The 27,458-nt window shown below is 38.1% G+C and overlaps 1 protein-coding gene across 3 annotated transcripts; it reads left to right on the top strand.

Moving 5' to 3' along the window:
* The first annotated feature begins 661 nt into the window (after window positions 1-661).
* C9orf72 (C9orf72-SMCR8 complex subunit) lies at window positions 662-26,490 on the top strand. Of its 3 annotated transcripts, none has more exons than XM_048851919.2 (11): window positions 662-766; window positions 5,909-6,395; window positions 10,060-10,119; window positions 11,078-11,173; window positions 11,857-11,921; window positions 14,724-14,796; window positions 19,711-19,827; window positions 21,846-22,081; window positions 22,645-22,702; window positions 23,617-23,726; window positions 23,826-26,490. In XM_048851919.2, the coding sequence occupies exons 2-11, from the start codon at window positions 5,952-5,954 to the stop codon at window positions 24,010-24,012; spliced, it is 1,446 nt and encodes a 481-aa protein (XP_048707876.1). In that variant the 5' UTR covers window positions 662-766; window positions 5,909-5,951; the 3' UTR covers window positions 24,013-26,490. The 3 variants fall into 3 exon arrangements, with proteins under 3 accessions (XP_048707876.1, XP_074984932.1, XP_048707875.1); XM_048851918.2 differs by lacking the exon at window positions 662-766 and adding an exon at window positions 1,060-1,202; XM_075128831.1 differs by lacking the exons at window positions 22,645-22,702; window positions 23,617-23,726; window positions 23,826-26,490 and having other exon boundaries at window positions 21,916-22,064.
* The last annotated feature ends 968 nt before the right edge of the window (window positions 26,491-27,458 follow it).

The raw sequence follows: 27,458 nt of genomic DNA, 5'->3' as shown, positions 1-27,458 counted from the left end.
ATTGCAAGGGACTATCATCATATACTTGAAAACAAAGTGTCTATCCTTCATGGTTATGGATGCTTGGAATCCTTAATCTTGACAGGTCAAAATGGCGACATCAAATAAAAATGTGTTTTTAAGGCAATTATGAGTTTTGAATGCTTGGTATTGACTGTGTTATTGTATTTGTGTCATAGTAGTGCATGAAGACCTAAAACAAGCTCCTCGTGTGAAGGGCTGCATAGGATTACGTGGGATTTTCATTTTAAAAAAAGCAAAAGGCATCAAGAGAAAAGCTTGAAAATGTGAGGTAAGTGCTACCTAAAGTCAAAATCCGGGAGGCAAGTAAAAAGTACCCGTTCTTTTTAATGAATTAGGAACTAACACAGTTTTATGGTGGGCAGGGGCTGAAAGCTGAGGGTTTGCAAAAATCAGTGCTACAAAGTAACCTCTCCCCCTTCCCCCATGACCGTGCAGCCACAGGCGGCTCTGCACACGTGCATTGCCACCCTGCAGCGCCAGCAGCAGCACGCTCACGTGCACAGACTGGCTTCTCGCCTCCCCTCGCGCGCATGCGCGTGCGGGAGCGCCGGGAGGGCGGGGGGGAGAGCCCGCGCGGCACCGCTGTCAGCGCGGGGGCGCGAGCTAGACAGACGGGGCCGCGGGGGTGGGGGAAGGCGGAGGCGCATGCGCGAGGGGATTTGAGGCCGGCGGCGAGCGTGGCTTGTTTGTCCGTACGGTGTGGCGGTTACGGCGCGCGGCTGAGGGGTGTGCGGCTGCGCAGGTGAGAGTGCGGGGGCGGATAACGGGGGCGAGTCGGTCCGTCCGTCCCCCCCGGGGGCTGAAGGGGACGTTGTGGCTGTTGCCTTCAGGGACACAGGGAGCCTCTTAGCTGGCGGGGCCGTGGAGCCGGGCGGCTCGTCGCGCAGCTGGGGCTGCACCCGAGAGCCGGGGGGAAGGGGCGGTTATGGGGACGGGGGCGGGTGGCTGTGTGAGGGGGAGTTACAGGGAGGCAGTGAGGGCTCGGTGGACCAAGCCCTGGACTGGGGCACGACGGGAGACCTGGGATCTGTCCCTGGCTCGGCCACTAGCCTGGTGGGTGACCTTGTGCACCTCACGTCACCCGCCCGTGCCTCAGTTTCTCCGTCTGAGAAGCCGGGATCGTGCTCGTGACCGCCTTTGCAAAGTGCCGTTGAGGGGTGAAATGAGACACACAGGAGGTGGGTGGTGGTATTAGTGGGGCACATGGCTCTGTTGCCTGCCTGTGGTCATTACCCACACCGCCTTAGTGGCCTGCCTCGCCTCCTTCTCCAGTAACGTCTGTCATTGCATTTGGTAGCTTGTGTTTTCACCTCTCTGTGGTTTTGACACTGGGGTAAGGAGGGATCCGTCTCACAGGCTGTGCAGTAGTAACTTCCACACCGCTTCCTCCTTTTGCGCTGTGGTGCCTTTCTTCTCCTTCTTGGGTAAACATTTGCTTGACCTTTGCAGATTTCACTCCAGTCAAAATAACCTGTTAGCCAGCCTCTCCATTCTAGCTCAGTAGCATCACTCCTTTTAAAAAATAAAATAAAATTTGGTTTTTAGTTCAATCTAAATTTTTTCTGTTTAAATATAGATTTTATTTAAAAAATAAACCTCTTCAGAATTAAATTTGAAATTGACAACCTATGTTAAGGCCTAACAGTGTTACAATGTATTAAAATTTGAATTAAATACAAAAAATAATATTAAGCAAAGTATGTGTTTGCTACTGTGCTTTAAAGAAAGGCCAACCACAGTACTGGCGAAAGTCACTTGCCAGTTTTTTGACAGCAGTAACCTCTTCTGCTGGTACAGAGAGAATGTTTTCTTCATTTCCGTTAATTCAGCTAGTTCAATGAGTAGTTTATTAAAAACCAATTGTGAGTTGAAGAAGCAAGAAAACTTGTTTTCCAATCTCTGAATAAAAATTAGGTGTAAGGATGAGATCTAATAGTTCTAAAATCTTGGAGAACATGGTGAACAGAACCAATCAATTCAGTTCACCAACGACAGCTAATAATTCCTTTGTTTAATAAATGTTAGTTTTAAATGCAAAATGTTTTGATAAACTTTTTTCTTATGTATCTGGTACACTTAAAATGCACAAAAACAGCATTTAAAAATAAATTAATTTGCATTTCCATTAGAGAATTTAGTCAAGTAAAAAATGCATCATACACCATTTTCTAACAACATAATGTATAAAATAATATGAATAAATGTAAGTTATGTTAAATAATGTAAATGTGTATAAATATGGTGTATCCTGGTTAACATTAAGAAGCACCAAGTTTAGTGCAAAGGCTATATTTTGTTTTTAATCAATACGGTTTAATAGTTACCAACCAATGAGAATAAATCTTTCTTTAGGAAAATAACTAACATACAAATGCAAAACTGAATTAAGATTTATTATTTAAATAATTATTAAAATTGGTGATTTAAATTGCTATGGTTTAAGTCAGTACACCCTTCTAGAAAATGAAGAGACTCAGGCTATGAGAAAAGAAAGGGGATTTTTTTGGGGAAACTAGAGGGAGAGTTTGAAAGGTAAAGTGCACAGAACACAGGAAAAGGGAGTGGAATGGAGAGATGGAACTGCTATTGTAGAATAAATGACAATAGATAGTGGAATACAGAAAGGAAGAGACTCCCAGATAGAGGCCTGGTCTACAGTAGAAAATTTAATTGACTTAACTATGTCAATTGGGGTGCGGATTTTTCACGTGCCCTCTAGGGAGGTTGATTATCTACACCAGTGGGAGAACCCCTTCCCTTTGGCATAGGTAGAGTACACTGAATTACTCCTGCGGGAATTCTGCACCACTGCACTTGCGCAGAATTTATGTCCAACCGCAGATTTCTTTGCTTCCCTGCAGAAAAATGACTTTTTGACAGGGAAGCCACAAGAGCGGTCATGCAGCCCTCCGCAACAGTATGTTTCGGGGGCCCAGGGCAGCCGGCAGAGAGGTAAATCACTGTGGAGCAGGAGTAGGGACGGAGGAAGACCCGGCTGGTGGCTCCTACTCTGCACCAGGCTCAGCTGCTAGGGCTGGGGAGGACAGGACTTCCTCTTCCCATGTACAGCATCTGGGGCCGGGCGAGATCCACCCCCAGATTTTTCCCACAGCTGAAGGAAGCTCTGCAAACTCACACCCCATCTCACCCCTGCTTTCTGCACCTATCGCTCCTCAGCTGAACAGGGACAGATCCCTATGCAGGTAGTTGCTCCCCCATTCACCCAACCCCCGTGCGTCCGTATCCCTTCATACCCAGACCCTCCTGTCAAGCCTCACCCCCCCACGCTCAGAAACCCCACCCATGAGCCCCACTCCCCTTGCACCTGGACCACCCAGACAAGCCACCCGCACCCAGATTCCCCACCCCACCAAGTCCCAACCAGCTGCATCTGGACCCCTGCCAGTGTGCCCCCCACACCCATACCCCCCTGCCGAGCTCTATACCCTTCCCCACTGAGCCCCAACCACCTTTACCTGGACGTCTGCAGAGTCCCATTACCGTTGCACCCAGAACCTCGCAACAAGCCCCTGTGCATCCAGATCCCCCCTGCACCTGTTCCTGAGCTGCCTGCACCCAGATTACTCCACACAGAACCCTCTCAACCCCCACCTCAATCCCTCCACACTTGGTTCCTTCCCTGCTGAGTCTCCCTGACCACACCTGGTGCACCTGGCACAGAGGGGCAGGGCTCTAGAGTGTTTCTGGGACAGGCCTAGTCCTTGCGGTGTAACAAGGTAGGGTGCAACCTCACTGCTGAGTCCATGTCTGTGGGGGAGCTGCACAGTGATCTCCCACATCTCTGCAGCCAGTGGCTTGTGCTCCCCAATGCAATGCTGGAGCTTCCAAATTTATTTGATAAATAAAATTTGCAGAATTTTAAAATATTGCATGCAGAATTTTTTTTTTTTTTTTGGTGGAGAATTTTTAATTTTTGCGCAGAGTACTCTCAGGAGTAACTGAAGTGCTACAGCAGCGGTTCAGCATTTCACTTGTAGACAAACTTAGGGTAGAGGGAAGAGACAAACACTTGGGATAAGTTAAAATTTTGTTTAATATACAGTTAGTGCAAAAATATTACAACTAGAGCTGGTCAAAAACTTTTTTTGTGAAAAAGTTTTGGGTTTTTTTTTTTTTTCAGCCAGCTGTAATGATAATAAGCCACTCAAGTGTTATGTTTTAAATAAAATGGATCTGATTGTAGATGGTAGGATGAAAGAGAAAAGCAGTCTGAAATTTGCAAAAGTCACTAAAACCAGAAAGCACTAGAGCTGTTCAAAAAAGAGTCAGTAGTCAGCACCCGGATAACTTAGGGTCTTGTGCTTTAAGAATGAAAAAAATTCAGTAGTAATTTAATAAATGCCTAAGGTTGGTACTGTCAATATTCCATTAGTACTGCTAATATCCTGCTATCTTACGTTCTTCTCCATTGTGAGGGATTTGTTTCTGACTCACCATTTTTTTTAATATGTTGATCCTCATTTTGTTGAACTCAGCAAGTCCAGCATATTTGTGAAGTGAACCCTGATTTACCTCCTTTATACACGTTTTGAGGCTTGATTGATTACAGTTTATAAAACATCTGTTTCCCCTCAATCCCAATTCAAGTTCTGTGGCAAGCAACCTTAAACTTCAGAGTCTTTAGTTTTCTCTTTGGAATATGCTGGTGTCTTTCCTACAGGCTCTATGCAGAATGTTGCAGTTGAATATATGATTTATCTCTTGCACACCTCAAATGTATATGTAGTCCAAATACAAAAAAGTCTGTATTTCCTAAAATTATTTACATTTTGAGGCATGTACAGTTTGACACTTTGGGGGGGGTGAGACAATAGTCTCTCACCAGTATCTAAGAAGTGCATCTGTCCTTATGCTATGTGTTCTGTCTTAAGAATTTGAACTTAGAAAATGAATGTTTTTCTTCTTTTAAGCTCCAGTCATGCTCTGAAAACTGCAAGGACTCATAGATCTGCCTGCATGGTTCTCCATGCAGGACCAGAAAATACTTAAGCAAACGTGCTATTTTTTAAGTGTATAAGCACTTATAATATTTTTTTGCAGAGGTGAATAAAACAATCTGACTTTTGTGGAAGAAACTTCTTCAGTTGTACATTATAAAAAGTACTAGCAATTGATGCTCGTGCAGAAGTTGCAGGATATAGATAACTATTGTAACTCAAGAGAGACGCTTTGGTGGTTGAGTGATAGGTTTCTGCTCAGAAAGGACCTTTCTTTCTTATATGGGGAAGTTTTGGCTCCTCGCTAAATCAATCGTGGTTTTAACTTCATTATTCTTTTGTTTGTGAGCGGGGCAGGGAGACGATGTGTGCCAACGTCTATCCGTTAATAATGGTGTGTGTTATCTGTATTTATTAAATAGCATTTATAAATTGTTGTAATAGTATCTAGATACTATCATTTACAAAATAACACAAAATGGTCAAGATTTACAGCTTTCTAATTTGAAATCAACACTGTAAATTAAGTGTCTGGCACGTAAACTTGATTTGTGAGTTTCATGAAAATATTCAAGATATATGTAATTTCTCAAAAATTAGCTGTAGCTTCATTTGATTTAAACTAATTGGTTTTAGTGTATTTATAAAGGGAATTGAAAGAGACTTAGTCAACAATTAGGTCTTTAAATTCAAGCACCGAATTTATTTCATTATCCCACTGGTACGTAATAGACTTTTGCGCACAACTATACTTAAGTCAAAAGTGTGCTTTTAGACTTCATCCATACACGGAGATTAGAATAGAATCCCAAATGCATAAGGTAGAAATCAAAACTTGTCTGTCATCTGTTTAGTGAAGAAGAAAAGGGGCAAACTAATAACCAGTGCTAATCTCACTATTTTCTCTTTTAAAACTTTTTTTCTAGGTGATGGAAAAAATCTCTACGATGTGACAGTTAAGAAGCAGTCATGTCAACTCTCTGTCCACCTCCTTCTCCTGCAGTTGCCAAGACAGAGATCTCATTGAATGGGGACTCACCATTACTAGCTGCTACTTTTGCCTACTGGGACAATATTCTTGGACCTAGAGTCAGACACATCTGGGCCCCAAAGACAGAACAGATGCTTCTCAGTGATGGAGAAATAACTTTTCTTGCAAATCACACATTGAATGGGGAAATTCTTAGGAATGCAGAGAGTGGAGCAATAGATGTGAAGTTTTTTGTCTTGGCAGAAAAAGGAGTAATTATTGTGTCATTAATCTTTGATGGAAACTGGAATGGGGACAGAAGTACTTATGGACTATCAATTATACTTCCACAAAGTGAACTTGGCTTCTATCTTCCTCTTCACAGAGTGTGTGTTGATAGGTTAACAAATATTATAAGGAAAGGAAGAATATGGATGCATAAGGTAGGTTTGTTCTTCATTGCAACCAAATGTTAAAAACCTGGCAATACCTTTAATCAACACAGTTCGAGAACTAGCATTGTATAGAAAATAGGTATATGTTTTGTTAAGGCAACAATCTCCCTGAGTCACATTACATAACAATCCAAGAAACAAGCTCTCGTAGATATATAAATAATATCTCTACCTCAATACAACTGCTGAAGTTGTATGTTAAAAATTGAATCTAATGCTACCAAATTTAGGGCCTGCACCTGAGAACATGCAACTTCTATCAGGGCTGGTAATGACTTGCCTGAGGTCCCCTACAGTTCTACTCAGTTGATGCTAGCCTCCTATGGAAACATTTTTTACCTCCCCATGCTTATAAAAATTGTTGCTTTTATTTTTATAAAATAAAACACTGTGGGCACAAAAAAAATGTGTAATTTCCCTGTGTTGGACTGAAGCACCAGCTAAAAAAAATGTATATGTGCCTTTAAAGGTACTTGGATCTGTAAGTCCTCAACACCTCTTGGAAAGATGCTATTAGTGTGTTTGATCCCAAAACAAGAAAAGCTGAGTAAGCTGAATCCATATACAGAGTCTTAACACACTGTACATAGTCATCAATATATCTCAAAAACCCTAACGTAAGTACTTAAAATGACAAGAAAATATGAACTTTTAGAATAAAACAGGAACATTGCATAAAAGTAACAGAACCAAGGGAAATGAAAAAAAACACACTTTCATAACAAAAAGCAAGGATTCAAGACACAAGTTCCCACTTAATGCAAGTACGGTTCATTTGGAATCCCAAAGGCAGTTTTATTTTTCAAATTGTGTTCAAGGATTACATAACTCGGTTCCGGTCTTGCTGTAAAAGCTTCTTTGCAGACTGAATGTCTTTTAGAAAAAAGAAAAAGCTGCTTTATCTTAATACAGTAAAAGTTGTTTCAGTATAATTTTGTTGTGCAAGAGAATCCCAGTGCTTCACAGCTAATAAGCATCTTATAATTTTGCTTGAAAAAGTGGTAAGCTTTGACTTTGTTTTAAAGTGTCTGTCTGATGTGGAGGGGAGAATTCTAGTTTTATCTTGTGTACTAGGACCTAGACAATTTAAAAAAAAATTATAAAAGAGCACCTCTTAAAAATTAATTGATTCTATTTTTGAGGTAGGAAACACAAGTAATTTATTTCCTAATTCCCATTTTGTCAGAGTACTCAACTTATTGATTCCATAGGATAACCTGTGGAAGTTTGTCTTCCAGCACATCTAGTCTTGATATTTTTGTCAGATTTACAAAGGAAGAATAGGTTTCAGAGTAGGAGCCGTGTTAGTCTGTATCCGCAAAAAGAAAAGGAGTACTTGTGGCACCTTAGAGACTTATGCTCAGATAAATTTGTTAGTCTCTAAGGTGCCACAAGTACTCCTTTTTTTTAAAGGAAGAATAGGCATTTAAACTCTCATTTTTCCTAGATGAGGGCAATGTCCCAAATATTTCATGCCCAGTCGTATCTCCCAAAATTCAAATATGTTTTTTAGCAGTTAATTCTGTCACAACCATATATTAGTTATGTTTATCATGGTCTTGTACTTGTGGACAGATGTCTTCTTCATTTTATGTTTAGCTTTGGTTTCTATGCTTTGATCTTTTTGAGACAAAATGATCAAATTCAACATGAACTTTATTTTTATAAGTAGTCATATATTTGTTTCCTGATACACAGATTTAAAGATTTCATGATGAAATCATGAAGTTGTAGCTGCACTGGAACTTACAGAAAATGTTCCGTCAACCCCAAAAATCTAGTTGTGAGATCTTTGACTTTATTTATTTGTTTTCCCATCTGCTGTTCTTGGAACAGACAGGCTCAGTCAGCAGTAGAGTGCTAAGCTCTGAAAGAAAGTTATTTATCCTTGTTTTTTCTTGAGCAGTTATGAGCCCTTCTACGTAAGTTATCTCTATCCCAGCTTAATCCTTGCCCCCAATAGAGAGACCTCAGTGATAGATGCTCTAAATATGTAGTTTACAAATGTAGCATTATATACATTTTAGAAATCAGTGCCTGACAGTTTCTGGGCATAATAATATAACATTTAAACATAAATTATTAAAATGGGAAAATGCGTAATACTGTGGCTCTTGGAGCAAAAGCAGACTTCTACATCAGTTATCAATCAACCCAACATGCCAGGTTAAAATGGAAAACAAATGTCTCAAAGTCTTGCCTTAATTGATGCCACCAGCGTGTGTTGGCATTCCTACCAGATACCATGTCTTCCAGGTTATCAAGAGTTCTGTGATAGGATGCTCAGCAGCTCCAACCAGATTGTATTAGGAGGGAGAAACTCGCTACGAATTTGAAATGGCTCCTGCATTGGAATATCCACTTAGATTCAGATATATGCAGAGCAATGTTTAGAATGATGGACATAGACAGACAAGCAACTTTTAGAAGTCATTCCAAATGGGTCTAGAATCTTGTTTAGCTTTTACAAAGCTAGATATTTGAAGTGTTATGTGTTTGTCCAATAATTCCTAGCAGCTGTATTTCAAAAGAGAAAAGGGATCATAGTCATTTGTTCAGTTTCAATTTTTTTTTTTTAAACCAAGAATCTTGTTTGTCAAAGAAGTTATTTCTCTTTGAAGCCTAAGTCAAGGAGGGGAAGTGCCTTTAAAGGATCTATATAGCACCAATGTTGTTATTCACAGGCACTTGTTTCAGATTCATTTAGGTTTTATCATTGGCAGGAGGAAATCTACTCTAACTTGTTTCTTTCTTCATCTATTCTGAGGAGTTATGTAAGCTTTCTGTTCCACAATTGATCAGCCTTGAGTAGCTCAGTCACAGGAGACTAATGAGTAAACCTGTGAAAGCTGTGGCAACTCTTCAGCTTCTATAAGAAGACATCTCTGGAATGTGGAGAATCTTCATTGCCTAGAATGTTGGCCTTAATGAACGGCATACTCAGAACAAATTTTTATAGCATATTATGTTATGCTGAATTGTTGAATTGAATTGCCATATTATGCTGAATTGTTGTAAATGTTTATGTTCATCATCATATTTGCTACTGAGGTTCTGATGACTTGAAGCTACCAGAGTTCTCGTTGAATTTTTGGTGTGACCTCTTCTGTATCCTGTGGTGAAGTACCTTGACGTTTCTATGGATGTCTGCAATATTTAGTTCTAGAACAGTTCATGTATTGAAGATGTGCCAGTATCTAAAGATATGGAACAAATCCCCTTCCAAAAAGCAAAAAAGTTTCCTCTTTTTTGCATTTTTCCCTTTTTTTGTTAGGATGGAACAACTTACTCCTTTTGCAGTGAAACAACTAAGTAAAATTCAGCTATGCTGAATTCAGTATCTTTATTTACCATGAGACAGATTAATCTGGTATTTTCTTGATCAGATAGTGAAGGATATTTTTGTTTTATTTTAGCCCTCTCCCACCTCCCCTGGAAAGTTAGAGGTTTAAGGGGGGCGGGTGCAGGGAGGGTAGTATTTGCCACAAAATAGCTCTGTAAAGGAAAATGCATTGAACATCAAAATGTGAATTAAAGAAGTGTGACTCTACAGGGAAGAAAGTTTACCAGTTGACTGATGGGTGCATAATTGTATAGCCAAATACTGGCGCTTTTATAACTTTTGTGAAAATTAACTGCTTCTCTTGCTCAGGAGAGGCAAGAACATTTCCAGAAGATTGTCTTGGAAAGCACGGAGAGAATGGAGGATCAGGTAAGAGAGACTGACTGATGCATATGGCATACCATCAGAAAGCTATTACTGGAACTGGTGAAGTCGGTACTGCTGTTTATTTTTGGGATCCAGGAATATATTTTTGGACTAGCAGAGTGAGCTGCCATGCACAGGAGGCAGTCTTTGTGAAGATAAGATGGTGGAAGCTCTGACCAAATTGAAGGAAATTATATCCCCCGTCGCTTTATGGGTAAAGTGGAAATCTGTGAAGAATATTACCTTTCAGAAATGGGGAGGCCACTTACTCGAGCATGATGTTCTCCAAAGGTAGCAGCTTCCTTACATTTATTCTCTTCTACCCAAGTTTACTCATGGGTAGATTTTTGCTAGGTCATTAGTCAGCTGGATCAGAGAACTGATGCTTGGTAACTATTATCTTGTAACTATCCAAGAGAGAAGTCGTTATAGACTTAGTGGCTGAGATTACAAAGAGAATTTGGTTTCTGAAGCAATACATGTGAAAGCACAACCCTAGAGCTTGTTGCAAAGTATAAGACCAGAGAAATCATCCTTTGATTCTGATACTAATCTAGCTAATGAGCCTGTATCTGTTGGTCTCCTTGTCTCTTAAAACATGCACTTTTCGAAATATAATACTTACTGGTACACGATGATACAATCACCTACCTCTAGATCTACCCTGTCCAAGTCAGCCAAATTGATTGGGTATTTAGTGGAAAAGCCTTGAAACGAATTATAAACATTCTTGTTACTGGGTCAGCTGCTTATTTCCAGTTGGCTATTTTTGATGAGCAATACTGAAAAACATATGTATCAATTTCCTGCTCCTTTTTAGTCTTGTGATCTTGCCAACCTCCCCACCAAAAAATAAAAAAGCTAAAATTGTTCTGTCTTTAGTGTTAAAAATTTCTGTTACTAGTAGCTTTCTATACTGCATGCTATGCTTTTATTTCACAACATGTTATTTATTGCACAGGGCCAAAGCATCATTCCAATGCTGACAGGAGAAGTTATTCCTGTAATGGAACTTCTTTCATCTATGAAATCCCACAGTGTTCCAGAAAAAATAGATGTAAGTCCTTATGTTTGCTACTTTTAGAAAAGGAAGCAACTATGCCACTCTTATTAATCCTGCCTTTAGTAAAATAAATCATTGATACCATAAGTCATTATGCTCTTTAACTGTTGGCACAGGAAACTCTCCTAAACAGTATTTTTACTAATAGCAGTTTGTCATAAATATCTGAGCAGTAGCGATAATTTTTGATCAACACTTAGCAAAATTGGCTGTCAACTGTATTATGCTTTTTAAAAAGGGAAAGGAAAGGACAACTCATCAAATAAAATTAATATTAGGGGAAAGAGTTTTAATGGTGAGATCTGTTAGAATGTGGAATAATCCTTTCCTGGACAGGAGAGGAAACACCATTACATGGGCCAGTTTAAAATATTTTGATTGAAGCACTAAAAATATACTGTTGGGAACAAGATATCAGTAGTGGTTGAGCTGAGGGGAAATGGATTAGATGTCTCTTAATATCTGTTGACCTCCTTCAGAAGTTAATGGCTTAAAACAGGAAGAGCTGTATTTTTGTGAGTCTTAAACGTGCTTGATTCCTCACAATTGTGAAACTGAGATTGTTTAGGATTCACTTAAGCTATCACCACATATAATTAAAAATCCAAAATAAAATGTTTTTAATATGGCTTGTTACCACGTCATCTAACCCTTCTTTCTGTTCCTTTGCACTCCAGATAAGTGACACAGTGTTAAATGATGATGACATTGGGGACAGTTGCCATGAAGGTTTTCTCCTCAAGTACGGTCTTGTTCTCTGTTTTATGCTGTTGTGAAACCACTTCAAAAGTAAATGATGCCAGTGTCTCTTAATTGGTTGTGTTTAGGCTTGGAAGGATTAGATTTTTATTGGTAAATGTCAGTTTCTCCAGTTATGCACAAAGCAGCAAAAAAATCTGTCTATCAATGATGATCAAAATTTACAGATAGGCAAGTAAGAAAAATGCTGTTTGAGAACTTGCAAGCATTTGATTTGATTTTTGATTTGTATATTTTGACATGAAATGTTGACAATTTGTGTTTTACTGGTTACAAAGCTTTAACTTTTTGAATCTTGATATCTTTTGTCATTAAATAATTGTTGTCTGACACCCCCTCCCCATAATTTCCCACCAATGTGAAAATTTAAATAGAAAAAATGCTTAAAAATAAACATCAATATATGTCAAAATAATAAAAAAAAATCCAATTCTGCAGTCTAGTTGCATTGGTGGCTAAGGGTTAATTTGGGGTGAGGAGACATTAGTGCTGGTATCGCTTCTTTATATGTCTGCCTAAGTGATATCATTAAGATTGTTTCCATTTTAAATGAATGGTCATGGGTTGATGGCTCTTAAAATTTATGTGATGATCTCTGTCAACCCATTTTGGCATGAGTATAGGACAGCTGTTCCTTATCACTGGAATGACATGCTTAGATAAAGCATTAATTGATAAGGGTTATATTACTTTGAAAATGGCATAGGAGCCTGGAAACTGTTAAAAGTATATAGGGGTACATAGACAAAGGGTTTTGAGTTTCTTAACACAGTAAGTCAGGTAGTGGTTATGTCATAGGAAGTTTAGGAAAAGTCATGGGTTAAAGTCACAGGTAAAGAATGACAAATCCATAAACGTTATGCACATTCTTCTGTACTCAGAATGTTTAATTCTTCCATTTTCTTTAACATAAAAATAGTTGATCATTAGTAAATCAGTAAACAAATGTCTCTTGTGTTAGGAAATCACATACGCTCCCATCTTTAATGGCTTTCATTGATCGTCTGTCATTCCTCAAAAAGTCTCTGTGTAATTGGTGAATTTAGATAGTCCCTAGCTCACAGAACTGTCACTGTGTTGTACAGCACCAAACACCCACAGTACTACACAAATTAAAATATTGACTATGTTGTTAATACCTAGCAGTTTCATAGCATTTAGAGTTCATAAAGCATTTTGTTGCAAGGATTTATCTAGGTTTTTAATCCTGAGGCAAGTTAGCTTTTAGAAATATATAAGAATGGCCATACTGAGTCAGACAAAGGTCCATCTAGCCCAGTATCTTGTCTTCCGATAGTGGCCAATGCCAGGTGCCCCAGAGGGAATGAACAGGTAATCACCAAGTGATCCATCCCCTGTCGCCCATTCCCAGCTTCTGGCAAACAGAGGCTTGGGACATTATCCGTGCCCATCCTGGCTAATAGCCATTGATGGACGTATCCTCCATGAATTTATCTAGTTCTTTTTTTAACCCTGTTGTAGTCCTGGCCTTCACAACATCCTCTGGCAAAGAGTTCCACAAGTTGACTGTGTGTTGTGTGAAGAAATATTTCCTTTTGTTTGTTTGTTTTAAACCTGCTGCCTATTAATTTCATTTGGTGACCCCTAGTTCTTGTGTTTATAGAAGGACTAAATAACACTTCCTTATTTACTTTCTCCACACCAGTCATGATTTTATAGACCACGGTTGTACATTGAGTGCATATCACTAGATGGTTTATTGTAGGTGAATTGCTTTCCACCAATACACATCAAGAGAAATTGGTCCTGTGATAATGCAGCATTCTATTAGTATGGCTCTGGTACAACAAATAACAGTACCTCGCTCTTTTGTTTTTGATTAAGATCTAAGTACAGAGAATAGCACTTGTTCGCTGTATATTCTCATTACTGAATAGCTGCATTATAACTGATTCAGTAAACAAACGTGGTGTATGCACCAGAGCTATACATTGCAAATAGCCTGTTCAGCTGAGCTTCTTGTGCTGCACTACTCACAGTTATGCCCTTGAGGAATAGGGGAGCTTCCTGGCTTTTGCCAGATTAAAATTTTAAATTTATCATGGCTTCAGTATATATTTTGGATTTTTTTTTTTTTTTTTTTGTTCATTGAATAAAAATTGGACTTGACAAAGTGACCATACTAATTCTGACCGTGTAACTTAAGCACAGTCATGCGTCCTTATGGAACTCCAAAATGCAACTGCAGAAATATATTCATACATACATACAAAGAACTCTTCAGTGTTGTGTGCTACCTTAGATCCTGAGGTGGTGGTGGTGGTGGTTTTTGTACTGAGATATGTGGTAGCAGATGCTTGTGGGATCAAAGCCGTGATGTGTTTTAGTAATTGAAAGAAACAAGACTCAGAACGTTACTGTAGTGCCTATATTCCTTTACCAATGAAAGCTGTTTAATCACAGTATAATTCAAGTTCCCTTAATTTGAAGGTATAATTTTACTTTTGCTTATCTTAAATAAATTACCTTATACTCTTAGACACTAAACCCATAACTGAGTTAGCCCTCCCGTAACTTAATTCAGTTCAGCCAGGATGGCTTCATAGTAATATTTTAAAAATCAGATTGCGATTTCTTAAATGAATTGAACTAAAATTTAGACATTATGGAAATCCAAAGGTCTAGTAATGTAAGTAAAGAAAAGTCTGTTCGAAGCCTGCTTTTTTTGTTTTGTTTTGCATTTCTGCATGTAGAATTATGTTGAAGCACTTGTTTTGGAGTAGTCTGTTGTGTTTATTAATCTGTATTTTGTTTTAATCTGCAGTGCCATCAGTTCACACCTACAGACTTGTGGTTGCTCTGTGGTTGTAGGTAGCAGTGCAGAGAAAGTTAATAAGGTAAATGCATTTTATAATTCTCAAAATTGGATTCTGATTACTGTATTTGGACTGTCAGAAGATTATCTGCAGTAATGTAAAAGTGGCAATTAATGAGTAATAAAATTTAACTGAATAATATTTTACATTTCCCACAAATATATTTGGTGTGGAGGGAGCAGCACTGTATTGCTATTGACCTTTTTTATTTGTATGATTGTTGCACTGGTAATTGAGTATGAAAAATAATTTATCATTTGTATTCTGACAGTTCTTGGCAACTAATTTATTTTATTGTGCATATGAAATTATGGAAAATGAGGCTATAGTTTTAGGGGATTAGATTTTTTTTATTAGCCAGATGCATAAACTGATGGCATCTGGATTAACATTTAGCAATTCAGCCATGGCAATGAGGTTTATCTAAATAAATCAATCTATGCATAGTTTTGTCATATTGAATACCCAACTGCAGAGTAAAACTTGCTGTGCTGCTGGATCACAAATTGCATTTACACAATATCTAATGGGCATCAAACTGTTATGAGTCACTTGTGCGTATGTAAGATGCAAACTGTCTAGAGCCCCACCCTTAGTTCTTTGATTTCTCCTTGCACTTCTGTTCTGTGCTGCAGTTCCCCCATGATCCTCATAGCCTTCATCATAAATAAATAACACATTTTAAATAATTTAACGTGAAAAATAACAGGACTAACTGAATTCTGTTAGTGACTTGGTCAGTAAACTCAGTTAGGTTCTGGGTTTCAGTGGAGGTCTGGGTTTCATGAAAGATCCAAAGAGCAGATGCAAACTTATAAAATTTGAGTCCTACAATAGCAAGATATCCATTGGTAGACTGGCATGTTTGCTGTCTGGAGTGTCTATGGAACTAACTTATCAAAAGGATGCTTGCTTTATGCTACCTACACCTCCACAATCACAAAGTATAGGAAGCATTGGCTGAATGCCGCCTTAACGGAAGAGGACTAAGGCAGAAGGCCAGGAATATCAGGATAATCCTCTTTATGCCTTCTCAGTGGTGGCTACCATTAGTCAGAAGAATAACCGGTTGCAGACTACTATGGCAAACTGCCTTCTCCCCACACCTACCACCTTTTGAAAATTAGACAGGTGCAAAGGAACCGAGGGAGGGTTGGGGCAGTACCACCTCATGTAGCTATGGCCATGAGGCACCAATGCCACCTGCTAGGCACACTTATCCAGTTCTGGTGGGCTGGGCGCATGCGCACCTAAATGGAATACATGTCTGCATCACATCTAGAAGAACCATAGTTACAGTAAGTAACTGTTTCTTCCTAAGCCTACTAACTTGTCAGGTGATTACATATCTACAGGGTGGATAAAAAAAATCAATGATTTTTTTTAATTAAAAAAAAAAAGGATATTTTTTATTTAAATTGGATTTTTTTTTATCAAATGCTTTTTGAGGAAAAAATCTGTCTAAAGATAGTCTTATCTTTGAGCTATAATATATCTTAATTATCTCATCAGGGAATAGGGATTATAAATTTTAATTTTATAGTATGAGAATATATTCATGTAATGTTTAAGAAAAGTTTTGTAAATGAGTTCCAATAGTTCATGGATTAGGGACCCAATCTTATAGGGTTCCACAGGTTTCTGTGTAGATTATTTAGGTTAATCTTTCTATCTACCCAGTGGGACTTAGTGTTCAGTCTAGAAGATACCATCAGAGATGCTTAGTTTAGCATTTCTCAACTGTGGATTTGTGTCTCCAGAGGTAACGTGCTTGTTAACAGCAAAAATGTTTTTAAATAATATATAGAGGTGAGAAATAACAGACCACCACTCTATTGTCCCTCAGAAAATTTGTGTACACAGAGTCAATCCCTTACTTCTCTCTAAAAGTGCAAAGTTTCAAAAGTTAAATGAATAAGAAGATTGTTGGGGGCATAATAGATCTGGACAAGGAGAAGAAGTCTGGAGATATATGTGAGAAGCGAGGGACATATGCTTGTTTTGTTTGCTTGCTATTGAAGAAAAAAATCCAGAATACTTAATGTTGTGTTAGTTAAATAAAACAATTTCAATGTTTGTCTGGTGATGTTCGCCTCCTAATACAGCATGGCAAGAAAATCCTCCAAATATTAATGATTAACCTGTTGAATTGGAGATAGTTCACCTCCCAATGACTTCATAAATATCTGCTTCTATTACCTTTGGTAAATGAAATAACCAAACACTCATTCATTTTCTGATATAGCTGTAAAACTCATCTGAAAAGTTGTCAAAATAAATCGCTGTTTAAAAATGTATAGGGTGTACCTTCTAAAAATGAAACCTACATCTATCTCTGAGTTGTGAAGAATATGTATTAAGGTTATTACAACCAACAAGAATGCACCTTTATGTAGAAAACTATGATTAAATCAAATCTTCCTGACTAGTGATTTAAATCAATTTGATTTAAATCAAATCCACCCTGCATATCTACATATTTAAAAGAATAATACTTTTAGAAAACCTGCTCAGCTGTTTTTGGAAAAATGAAATGGAGAAAGCCCTTCAACTCTGAGGGTTTCTGAATGGATTTGTATGTACAAATTGATTACAGTTATGCAGATGTGCCCGTTTCAGATGGATTGAGAGTCCCTACTAGAAAGGTTATTGGCATGATGATGTGGCAGCGTTGGTCCCAGGATATTAGAGAGGCAAAGAGGGTGAGGTAATATCATTTATTGGATCAACTTCTGTTGGTGAAAGAGACAAGCTTTTGAGCTACACAAAGGCATCCAGACCTGAAGGAGAATTCCGTGCAGCTCAAAAGCTTGTCGTGTTCACCAACAGAAGTTGATCCAATAAAAGATATTCTTTTACTCACCTTGTGCCTCTATTAGAAAGGTGTCTCTTAAAATAGCAGGTTGATGCTGGGAGTTGAATTCATACTTTCACAAAACATTCGTCTTACATTCTTCTGGGACATATCAGATGCCTGGGACAGAAGGACTGTACTTTGATTCCTGTTTAATTAAGCCATTCTTTGGTCCACCCCCTGTAGTGTGAATACTGTTAATTAATCTCCTACAGTGAGAATTGCAGAGGCAACTCGTGATGGAGAAAATAAAGATAGCTTTATCAGTAAATTGAATTTTCCTGACGAATTGCCTCTCTGCCCTTCCTCCAAAAGGGGGTCTGTTAATATGCACCTTAAGTCAGAGAGGAGCTGAGAAGGACTTTGTAGTAACATGTAGTCCTAGAACATTTAGGTGTCAGGCAAATGAGCCATTAATGACTGCTACCTGTACCACTGCTGTTAGAGCTGGGGTTGTCTTTTGTCTGTCTGTACAGCACCCAGCAGAATAGGTATTGGGTCCTCTGGGTTCTACAGTAAGGTAAATATTTACTACTACTACTGTTTGTCTCATGAAACTATGGCATGACACTGCAGTGTGACTCTGTAGAGGCAATATATTCAGAGAACTCCATTTATCAGAAAGAAACCCACATGCAGTCTTTGTATTTGATTATGCTTCGAATTAATGGTGTGCCTCTTATTGAGTTCCAGTTTATTTTACAAGACTGAACTTTCCTTCATTGTAAGTCTTCTTTTTAGTTCTGGGAGTCAGTCTCTTAAGTGGGTGTGTATAATACCCACTAATATTAATATAATAAGCTTACAACAAGAGGACATGGTTATCGTAAGCTTTGGGGCTGGTACAGTCATCTTTTTGGTTTGTACAGTGCCTAGCACAGTAGGATCCTGCTCCATGACTGGGAGTCCGAGGCACTACTGCAGTATTAAATAATAATCTATATGTAAATTGTACGGATAAAATATGTATGTATTCTAAACATGATACTTAAAATAACTAATTAGTAAAGAGCTGTTGCTCTTCTTTTTTTGCGCTTAATACTTAGATCAACAATTAGAAACTGCTTCCTTATTAGGAAATGAGAAGTAGACTAAACAGAGGAAAAAATAAAATGATTGAGCTCTCCCACAAAAGCTGCTGAACAGGGCTATTCAGCAATAATTTGGGGGTGTAGAAGCAGGAGCATGTATGTATATCATGAAATGTCTGAATTAGTGGCAAAAATTGTGGACATCTTAATTGAATGCTGTGCATACACAGTATTTTTTTTTTAAAAAAAGAAAAGCTGGGGAAATGTATGTCTGAAAACAGGTTAAGAGCATATCGTGTAACAACCACAGCAGCGCTTCTAAATACTCTCTCCTCAAACTGTTTCTGTTAATGGTGCAGCTAGACAGAGTGCTTAAAATAAACATATACTTATGCCTTCAGGAAGTCTGTATTAGTGATGTTTATTAGTCTTTCTGAAAATGCAAAAACACGTATTACTGCATCATTAAAACAGGTTTTTGCATTTTCTGACATGAGCATTAGCAGTCAATGTTCCTACAGCAAGAGCATCTTTTGAGCAAGACATTTGCTGAACGACTCAAATCGTTGATTTGCTACTCTGTTTCATCGTGTCATTCAACTGCTCATTATCTATTTCTATTGTATGTTCCTTGCAGTATGGATCATGCTTTTTCTCATCTTCTGAGGAAGCGCATCTAGAACACTTATTAAAGCATATCATATGTTGGATGTATAACATGGCCAAAGCTGATGTTGCTGTGGTAACCTAAACTTCTGGGTTTCTTGACTGTAAACAATTAAACTGTCACCTTGGATGTTCCATTTAATATTTGTTTTGTGTTGTTTTCATTTGAGATATAGTCTTGAGCAGTGTGGTTCAATTTTAATACCTCTACTTTTAGATGTCAGTATGTAACTATTTGACATTATTGTAGCATTCTTTTTTCTAATGTATGGTGAACTTCTTGGATAATCAGTTATTTGAAATCTGTACTGAATTGTGTTCTAAGATGAAAACTTTCTTTACTATACATCTGCCTATTTTTTTACAAAGTTTTTTGTATTGCAGATAGTGAGGACATTGTGTCTGTTTCTTATTCCATCAGAACGGAAGTGTTCCAGACTCTGTAGAAATGAATCTTCCTTCAAATATGAATCAGGACTCTTTGTACAAGGATTGCTCAAGGTAAGGCAATTTTACTGTGCTTCTTGATATTTTTTTTTTTTTCTAAAATCTTTTCTCCAGTATCCAGACACTTACAACTTCTTAATTTAATATAATCATCTTAACTTGAAAATACCTGAATATATTGTTGCCTTAAGAAGTTTGTCCTCTTCACTTGTTGATTCCTGATGCCAATATTATAACCATGACTTCTCCTATATGTCTGTATTCATCTGTTGCCTCTTGTCTTGGAGTGTGAGCATTATGGGGCAGGGACTGTCTTTTTTTGTTTGCTGTTTGTACAGTTCGTAGCGCAATGAGGTCCTAGGCTATGACTAGAGCTCCTAGGTGCTATTGTAATACAAGTAATAAATAATTACCTATATTTCCATGGTTTAAAGCCGTTTCTAGGGATGCAAGAATTTCATCTAATTTTTCTTCTGTACTGTCGGTTCTCTTTAGGAATAGTTTTTGTCCTTGTTCCTTCACTTTGCGAATCAATCTATACATTTACTACTTTTGGGGGGATCCTGGACCCATACAGGCAAGAGTTTAAAAATTGCATATGCTAGCTAAATCAGACTCATAGAAAAGAATGTTAGTCTCCAGCACTCCAACATCCTAAGAAAAATAGTTTCACAATATTTACGAAGGGCTGTAGGAGTGGATGGTGCTTCATAGGCAAATAATATTGCGAGGCCCCTGTCCCAAGGAGCTTTTAGACTAAATTTGACAGATGATGATAAACTATAGCTAAATGATATGAAGTTGAGGGACAGATTGTGGAACCTTATTATAAGATTATTCTAGAAATTAAACTGTCAAAAGGGAGTAGAAACTATTTTTAGTAGATAAAAAATAAAATGTTTAGGGCTTAATTATGACGTAGTCACAAACCCTGTGTGAGTAGTTGCACTTCTACAGGAGCAGACCAGGACCCAGATCCATAATCTGGATGCTTGTCTCTCCTTTCCTTCTCCTCCATTTCCCCCCCACCATCACCTTTGCTCCAGAGGGGAAGTAACCTGTGCTAGCCCTGTATCTGGCATAGGTCACCTCCCCCTCCATGCCAGCTCAGCTGTGCTGGCCAGAACATTAGGAAGATGGAGCCAGTGCTCTGCCCCTGCCTGCCCACTCTGACTTCTGTTGGAGGGGAGTAGGGAACGGAGGGAGCCACATTTTTACATTTAATTTTTATTGTATTTACCAAGCAGTACCAATATTGTTTGGGTGGGAACAATGCCTTTTATCAAAACCAAATAAAAGCTCAACCTGTTTGCCTAAGATATGATACCTCCTAACTAGGTAAACTAAGTAGTTCTTTGTTCTCAGTAGCAAGTGTGCACTTCGGGGGAGGGTTCTTAACTTCAAATGCTGAGTATGTGCACTATCTACTTACGTGTTGAGAGAATTTCTAAAGCTTTCCTACAAGGAGTGAAGATAAATGATGTTCCCATCACTGAAAATATTTTTAAGGAAACCAAACTTGTGCATGCTCAAACTTCACAAATTCAGAAGGCTAAAGTTAAATACTTTCATGCTTCCTGCATGATAAATATTGTATAATGATGTATGATATTCTCTCCTGACCTCTGTTCAATTCACTTGGTAGGGTATTTGTTCACTTAAAGCTGCATTCATGGCTGTAATGTTGCTGTTCTCCTTTCCCATACTGCTTTGTAACTCACGTCAATGTCAAGCATCATGCAGCATGAGAATGGTGTGCCATTTCGTGCAAGGGACTTGCTGGAAGCGTGTTACCAGCAACAAGACTACCATGAAACAGTGCAGTGGTGTGCACATCACTATTTTCCAACACCCCTTCCAAAAAAACTTATATTTTATGTGTATACTGTCACTTTAAACAACCACCCTGTTTTGCAACGGGGTTTAACTAGAATTATAAACACACACATCCCAAAGATGAAATGCTTTTAAACAAGCTGTTTTAAACTTAAGACTGGTGCATTAATGTTGTTTCAAATACCTGTATTTTTTTGTAACTGGGAGACTTCTCTAACTCTTTTTTGCTGTAACAGGATGCAACTGGAAGCTTTGTGTTGCCCTACCGTCAAGTAATGTATGCTCCATATCCTACTACACATATAGATGTGGATGTCAACACAGTGAAGCAGATGCCTCCTTGCCATGAACATATCTATAACCAACGGCGATACATGAGGTCCGAGCTGGCAGCGTTTTGGAGAGCCAATTCAGATGAAGAGATGGCTCAGGATATCTCTATCCACACAGATGAAAGCTTCACTCCTGATTTGTATGTACTATCCTTATACTTTCAAAATTATACTGCTTAGGACAGCATAACAGTGTAGTTGCATTTTGTGGGACCTTTTCTTGCAAATTACAGTTCTGTTTTATTCAGTAAATGCTTTTCTCAATCAGGGTAAACCGCTTGTGTTTTCTTCTTGGGAAATGGGTTATAGGAGGTTAAAAACACTTCAGAAGTACAGGTTTCAGAGTTACCTATTGCTCAGTATTTCATTAGCAAGCCATCCCAATGAAATTCCTGATAACATCCCATCAAATCTGTTATGGTTGAATAACATTAAATAAGTATACTATATAGCTAAGTACATTTACAGCTGACACTGGCTTACCTGGTTTTTGGTAAGTGCATCTGGACTGAAAAAGTTCCGTTTCATATTCCAAAGTAACTTTTTTTTTAATAAAGCTGTACCATAATTCACTAAAACTAACTTTTTAAATTTGTTTTAAATTCTGTCAGACCCTTAACTATAATGCTATTACTAGGCACCAATATAATATATTTAGTGCCTCCTTATCACATGCCATGCTTTCTTTGTTGTCTCTTCACAGGAATGTTTTTCAAGATGTCCTGCATCGTGATACGTTAGTAAAAGCCTTCCTGGAGCAGGTAACAGCTTTCAGAACAAGCAAAAGATGAAAAACAATTCTGTATTCTCATATAACAAATAATTTAACACAAATAGATCCTTCCCTGCATTATTTGAAAACACAATAGTAGTACAAGAGAGATTCCTCTGAACATGTGCAGAAATGTAATGACCTGCTAATTACAGGTTCCTATAAAATAGCTGTCATTCTATGACTATAATAATCAAAAAGTAATACTGAGTATGTACCGTGCCAACATGCCATTCTTGATGATGCTGTGGTCTTTTCCTGGAAAGTACTTTATTGGAGGGACTGCATCTAGGAATGACTACAATGACTTTTTTGGGGTGAAAGCATGGGGCAGGGGAAGAGAGAGAATCTCAGGTGCATTCAGCCTAGGACAGTACCTCTCAGAATGGGATTGTTACCCAACCAGGTATAGAATTAGAAATTGGTCTCCATTTAAAATGTGTCTGTTTAATAGCAACAAGGTGAGACCAACACAGCTACAACAACACTGCGTATGTATCTATGTAATACAAATAGATGGCCATTAAACTCTGCAAGCTTAATTTGCAGTACTAATATAACATTGAAAATACTAGACACCAGTTGTGAAGAACAAGGCACACTTCCTATTGCTGTATAGTACTGCTTGAACTTGCAGCATTGTATAATCACTCAAGTCTGATCCATTTCAAGTACTGTAAAAAAAGAGCAAAAACATGATTTGTCTTAATAGAATGGCAGAACAGCTTAATTTATCACATCTGTCCAAATAGAGTCTAAAATTTATCCTTTCATGATTATACATTTGCTTTAGCACAATTAGGAACAGTTACATATATGTTTGTTCACTGTTTTAGTTTTCCACATTCCTGGAATGAAACTTGAGTTGTATGTAATTTAGTTTTCTGCTGTAATTTTAAACAGGTCTTTCATTTGAAACCTGGCTTGTCTCTGAGGAGTACTTTCCTTGCCCAGTTTCTGCTAGTCCTTCATAGAAAAGCCTTAACTCTCATTAAGTACATAGAGGATGATACGTAAGTAAAAAGATAATAGAAGGGAGGGGGTGGGAATTTCTTGGTCACTAGGAAATCGTTCTATATTGTAACAGTTTTTCTCTTTACTCTTTTTTGCAGGCAGAAAGGAAAAAAGCCTTTTAAGTCTCTCCGTAGCTTAAAAATAGACCTTGACTTAACAGCAGAGGGCGATCTTAACATAATAATGGCTTTAGCTGAGAAGATCAAACCTGGTCTACATTCCTTTATCTTTGGGAGACCCTTCTACACTAGTGTACAAGAACGTGATGTACTAATGACATTTTAAAGATCCTGTACGCTGCTGAAAGCTAGTAATGTAAACACCATTTTTCCCTTTTTATAAGCACAGTCTTGCACTCTAATGCGGTGACTGAAAGCAAGTTACACTACAATACAGTAAAAGTGGGGAGGGAGCATTATTAGAGGGAAAGTCACTTCAGTTAGGGAAGCACACTTCAAAAGAGCTCTTTTTTGTTTACAGTGAAAGTAAATTTTGCAGTAGTTTTAATGATATTTTGGGTTTGTTGTGTAAACTTTGCCACAGTTGTGGCTTAAATTGATTTAAAGGGAGGCTTTTGTATTGATTGTTTAGAGAGATCACACAACTTCCCCACCATTTCCTTTCAATTTTGTGTCCCTCCTTATCCTGCTATCAGTATTTCCCAGTGTTGTAATGGAAAACCGTACTTCTTGTCCTCTCCATTATGGAGGGGACTGCCTTTTGTGAAACAGAAACTGGAAGGACAGATTTCACTTTTTTTTTTTTTTTTTTTCTGTCGTCTTTCCTATGTGTGGGGCTAGCATGAAAAACACCTTCCCTGCTCCCAATTCCAACTTCACCAGAAACATTTGTGCTACTTTGTGATGCATTTAAAGGGATATTAAAAAGAAACTAAAGATAAGAGTACTGTACAGCATGATCCTTGGGAGCCAGAGTGCTGCCTTTTAGTGGATTGTAAAGCCAAACTGATCTGTAGAATGCTGCTTTTATAACGGGGTCATCATTTAAGCTGCTTTGTGTGTATAAGTGCCAACCAGGATATTCTGTCATTGACTATGTTGAACCATCATGCATTTCAGTGTTCAGTGACCCAACATAATTGAACTCTTTGAGAAAACAAAACAGGAAAATTAGGTTTTATGCTTGGATAGCCATTGCCAACCTTTCTTTTTATAATCTGCTCCTATTTTTTTTTATGAGTAAGAACAAGGACCACATTAAAACACTCGACCACCTGTGCCTTTGTTCTTTTTGGAAATAACCCATGGGATATAGCCAAACTTAAAAATAGACACTTTCTTTTCATGTTACCTTTGTCATATATTCAGCATAATTTCATTAAGAAATCAATGTGGCTGTTAAATAATAGGAATAACAGTGTTGATGGAAAAACAAACTCTGGTTCAGTGAGATGCTGATCTCCCTCTTCCACGCCAACACACTCACCTCTCAGTCCACTTGTTTTGCTTTGCATAGAGAAGATAAAGAACAGCAGGAAGTCAGGAAATGTATTTTACCTGCTTTCACAGCATTTCTTACTTGAATAATCTGAGTTGTTGGATGTATTTTTCAGATTCCGCAGAAGCTTTTCAGGTTTTGCCATTGGGCTACTTGGTGTACTGTGCTAAGTGATGCATCTGCTTTGCGTGCTGCTATCTGTCTTCTCCCTTTTCCTTTCTCCACCCCTTAAAAAAGTCAGTCAGGAATCTACTTCTGTAAATGTAGTGTGTTAGTGATATTCCATGATTAGAGATTCCTTGCCAAAGAACTATGTTGGTAACTGGAGATCTAGGCAAAGCCATTGTTGCTTTACTACTTGTTATAACTTTTTTTTTTTTTTTAAGGATGGGTTTGGTCTGTGAACTACTCATTTTCTAACTTGGTTTCATTAGTTGAGACATAAGACATAACACTTCAGAATAATGGATTTTCCTAAAATATCCTCCTTTCTGACCTTAAAAGGGATACTGTCAAATAGCTAATGTCCAAAATGTGGTTGTCATTTTCTTATAGGAAAATGTATTCTACAGTCTAAATATTTAGGACTTTTAATTGGGGGGAAAAAAAGTAAGGTATGCCATTGTGTACCTAATACATATGTGCAGTTACTACAATTTCATATGAAAATAAGCAGGTTACACATGTGAATGGCCATAACTTGCTGTGTGCATGCATAGTTACCTTATTACATGCATAATTACTCTCTCAAAGTCAATTTTGTCTTTAAAAAAAATTTAAAGCCAATCTTAAAAAATAAAAGTATAATACACTTTTTTGTAGAGTCCCTGCAAAATGTCTCATGCTGTTGGGCTTCCTTCTGCCAGCTTCTCATCAGGAAAACTATTGTTAGAATTATGCTGACTTAACCCATTGATACAGAGACCATTTGAATGTGTCACCAATTTATCTTTATACATTTTAAATCAGTTTGCCTATTAGAAAATGGCATAATTCATAAAATATTTTTACTGCTTGGCTTCTCAGATGGCATTAAGAACTAAAAGTAGATGATGTTACATTTCTGAAATGGAAATAAAGTGCTAAAGTTCAATTGACTTTAGGCACAGTGCTGGAATTATTGTAGCTTTGAAAACTTAATACTGACACTACTAACAGCTACACTCTGTTGTTTACTGAAAACATGTTTGTGCATTTTCACTTTGAAACAGCTAACTGCTGGAACTCATTCAAATGCTAGTTTTGTTGCACTATTGTCATGGATGCGGACTGTACAGTGAATAAATTATTAATGCGTTTGCATGATGTGCTGTAAATTTTATTGTGTGGGATAAGGGAGGCCTTTTAGTAAACTGCATGTGGATTTTATTTGTCCTTCTGGAACTTCTGCTGAAGAACTATAATTCTGTGTTCAAGATGGAGTGAATTACATAATCATTTGCCCTTTTAAAAATGGGGGAAAGACCCTTTTTCACAGAAGAAAAATATTTGTATTCTTCCGAAGGCAGGGTCTTAGGCTGGGATGCTAAAGGAAGTTAAACTTTTAACTGACCCTTTTGGGTGTCTTTGTGAGCAAATATAGGATGACTGTGGTAACTGTTTAAAAATGTTAGTCTTCAAAAATTCCAAATCCAGTTGAAAATCTCTTAAAATTTAAATTTCTCTTATTGTACTGGGGCCTGATCAATCTCTAGCTGAGATTAGTGGGAGCTATTTGGCTCTCTGTACTTGCCACTTACATGCCTGAATATGGATTTAGGAGCCTAAAGCCAGGTCCCTGTTTTTGAAAAATCTTGTTTTCAGGTTTGAAAACTTGGGTTATGTATATTAGGAAATACTGGCAGCTCAGTCATATCCCTGGTAAGCCACTATCACGCCTTTCTACAAAGTCCTGTATTACCTGTTCACATGCTTCTCATGATTCCAGAAAATCGCAACACTTCTTACTGATTTCTCTGGGCGGGGGTGGGAGTGGTGGTTAAGAGGATGGCATTCATCTACCATTAAGTCATCCTGAATTTTTTTTCTTTTTTTTTTTTTGCCCAACTGATATCCACTTCTTTGGGGTCTTTCTCTCTGTCTTCCCACCCTGTTTGCATCAAGACTTGACAGCAAGGCACCCCGTGTTTTGATGTTACAAAAAGTTGCATTCTCCATTGCACATTTATCTAGGATTGCTACTGCTTGGCAGGGCACCACCATGACTCCAATCCTGTATGTGCGCTCTTACCAATCTTATTTCTGTCCTCAGCCCACCAGTAGGATATACTGTC

The sequence above is a fragment of the Caretta caretta genome, chromosome 5 (genome assembly GCF_965140235.1).
Source record: "Caretta caretta isolate rCarCar2 chromosome 5, rCarCar1.hap1, whole genome shotgun sequence".
NCBI classification, from domain to species: domain Eukaryota; kingdom Metazoa; phylum Chordata; order Testudines; family Cheloniidae; genus Caretta; species Caretta caretta.
Note: the sequence above shows the minus strand (reverse complement) of the source record. Positions and strands in the feature narration are given on the sequence as shown.

What these genes read in the sequence shown, in the direction of transcription:
- C9orf72 (XM_048851919.2), top strand. Translation starts at nt 5,952, where the DNA reads ATGTCAACTCTCTGTCCACCTCCTTCTCCTGCAGTTGCCAAGACAGAG. An exon ending in GAAGAATATGGATGCATAAG is followed by an intron (nt 6,396 to 10,059) that starts GTAGGTTTGTTC and finishes TCTCTTGCTCAG; the next exon opens with GAGAGGCAAGAACATTTCCA. An exon ending in GTGCAGAGAAAGTTAATAAG is followed by an intron (nt 14,797 to 19,710) that starts GTAAATGCATTT and finishes TTTGTATTGCAG; the next exon opens with ATAGTGAGGACATTGTGTCT.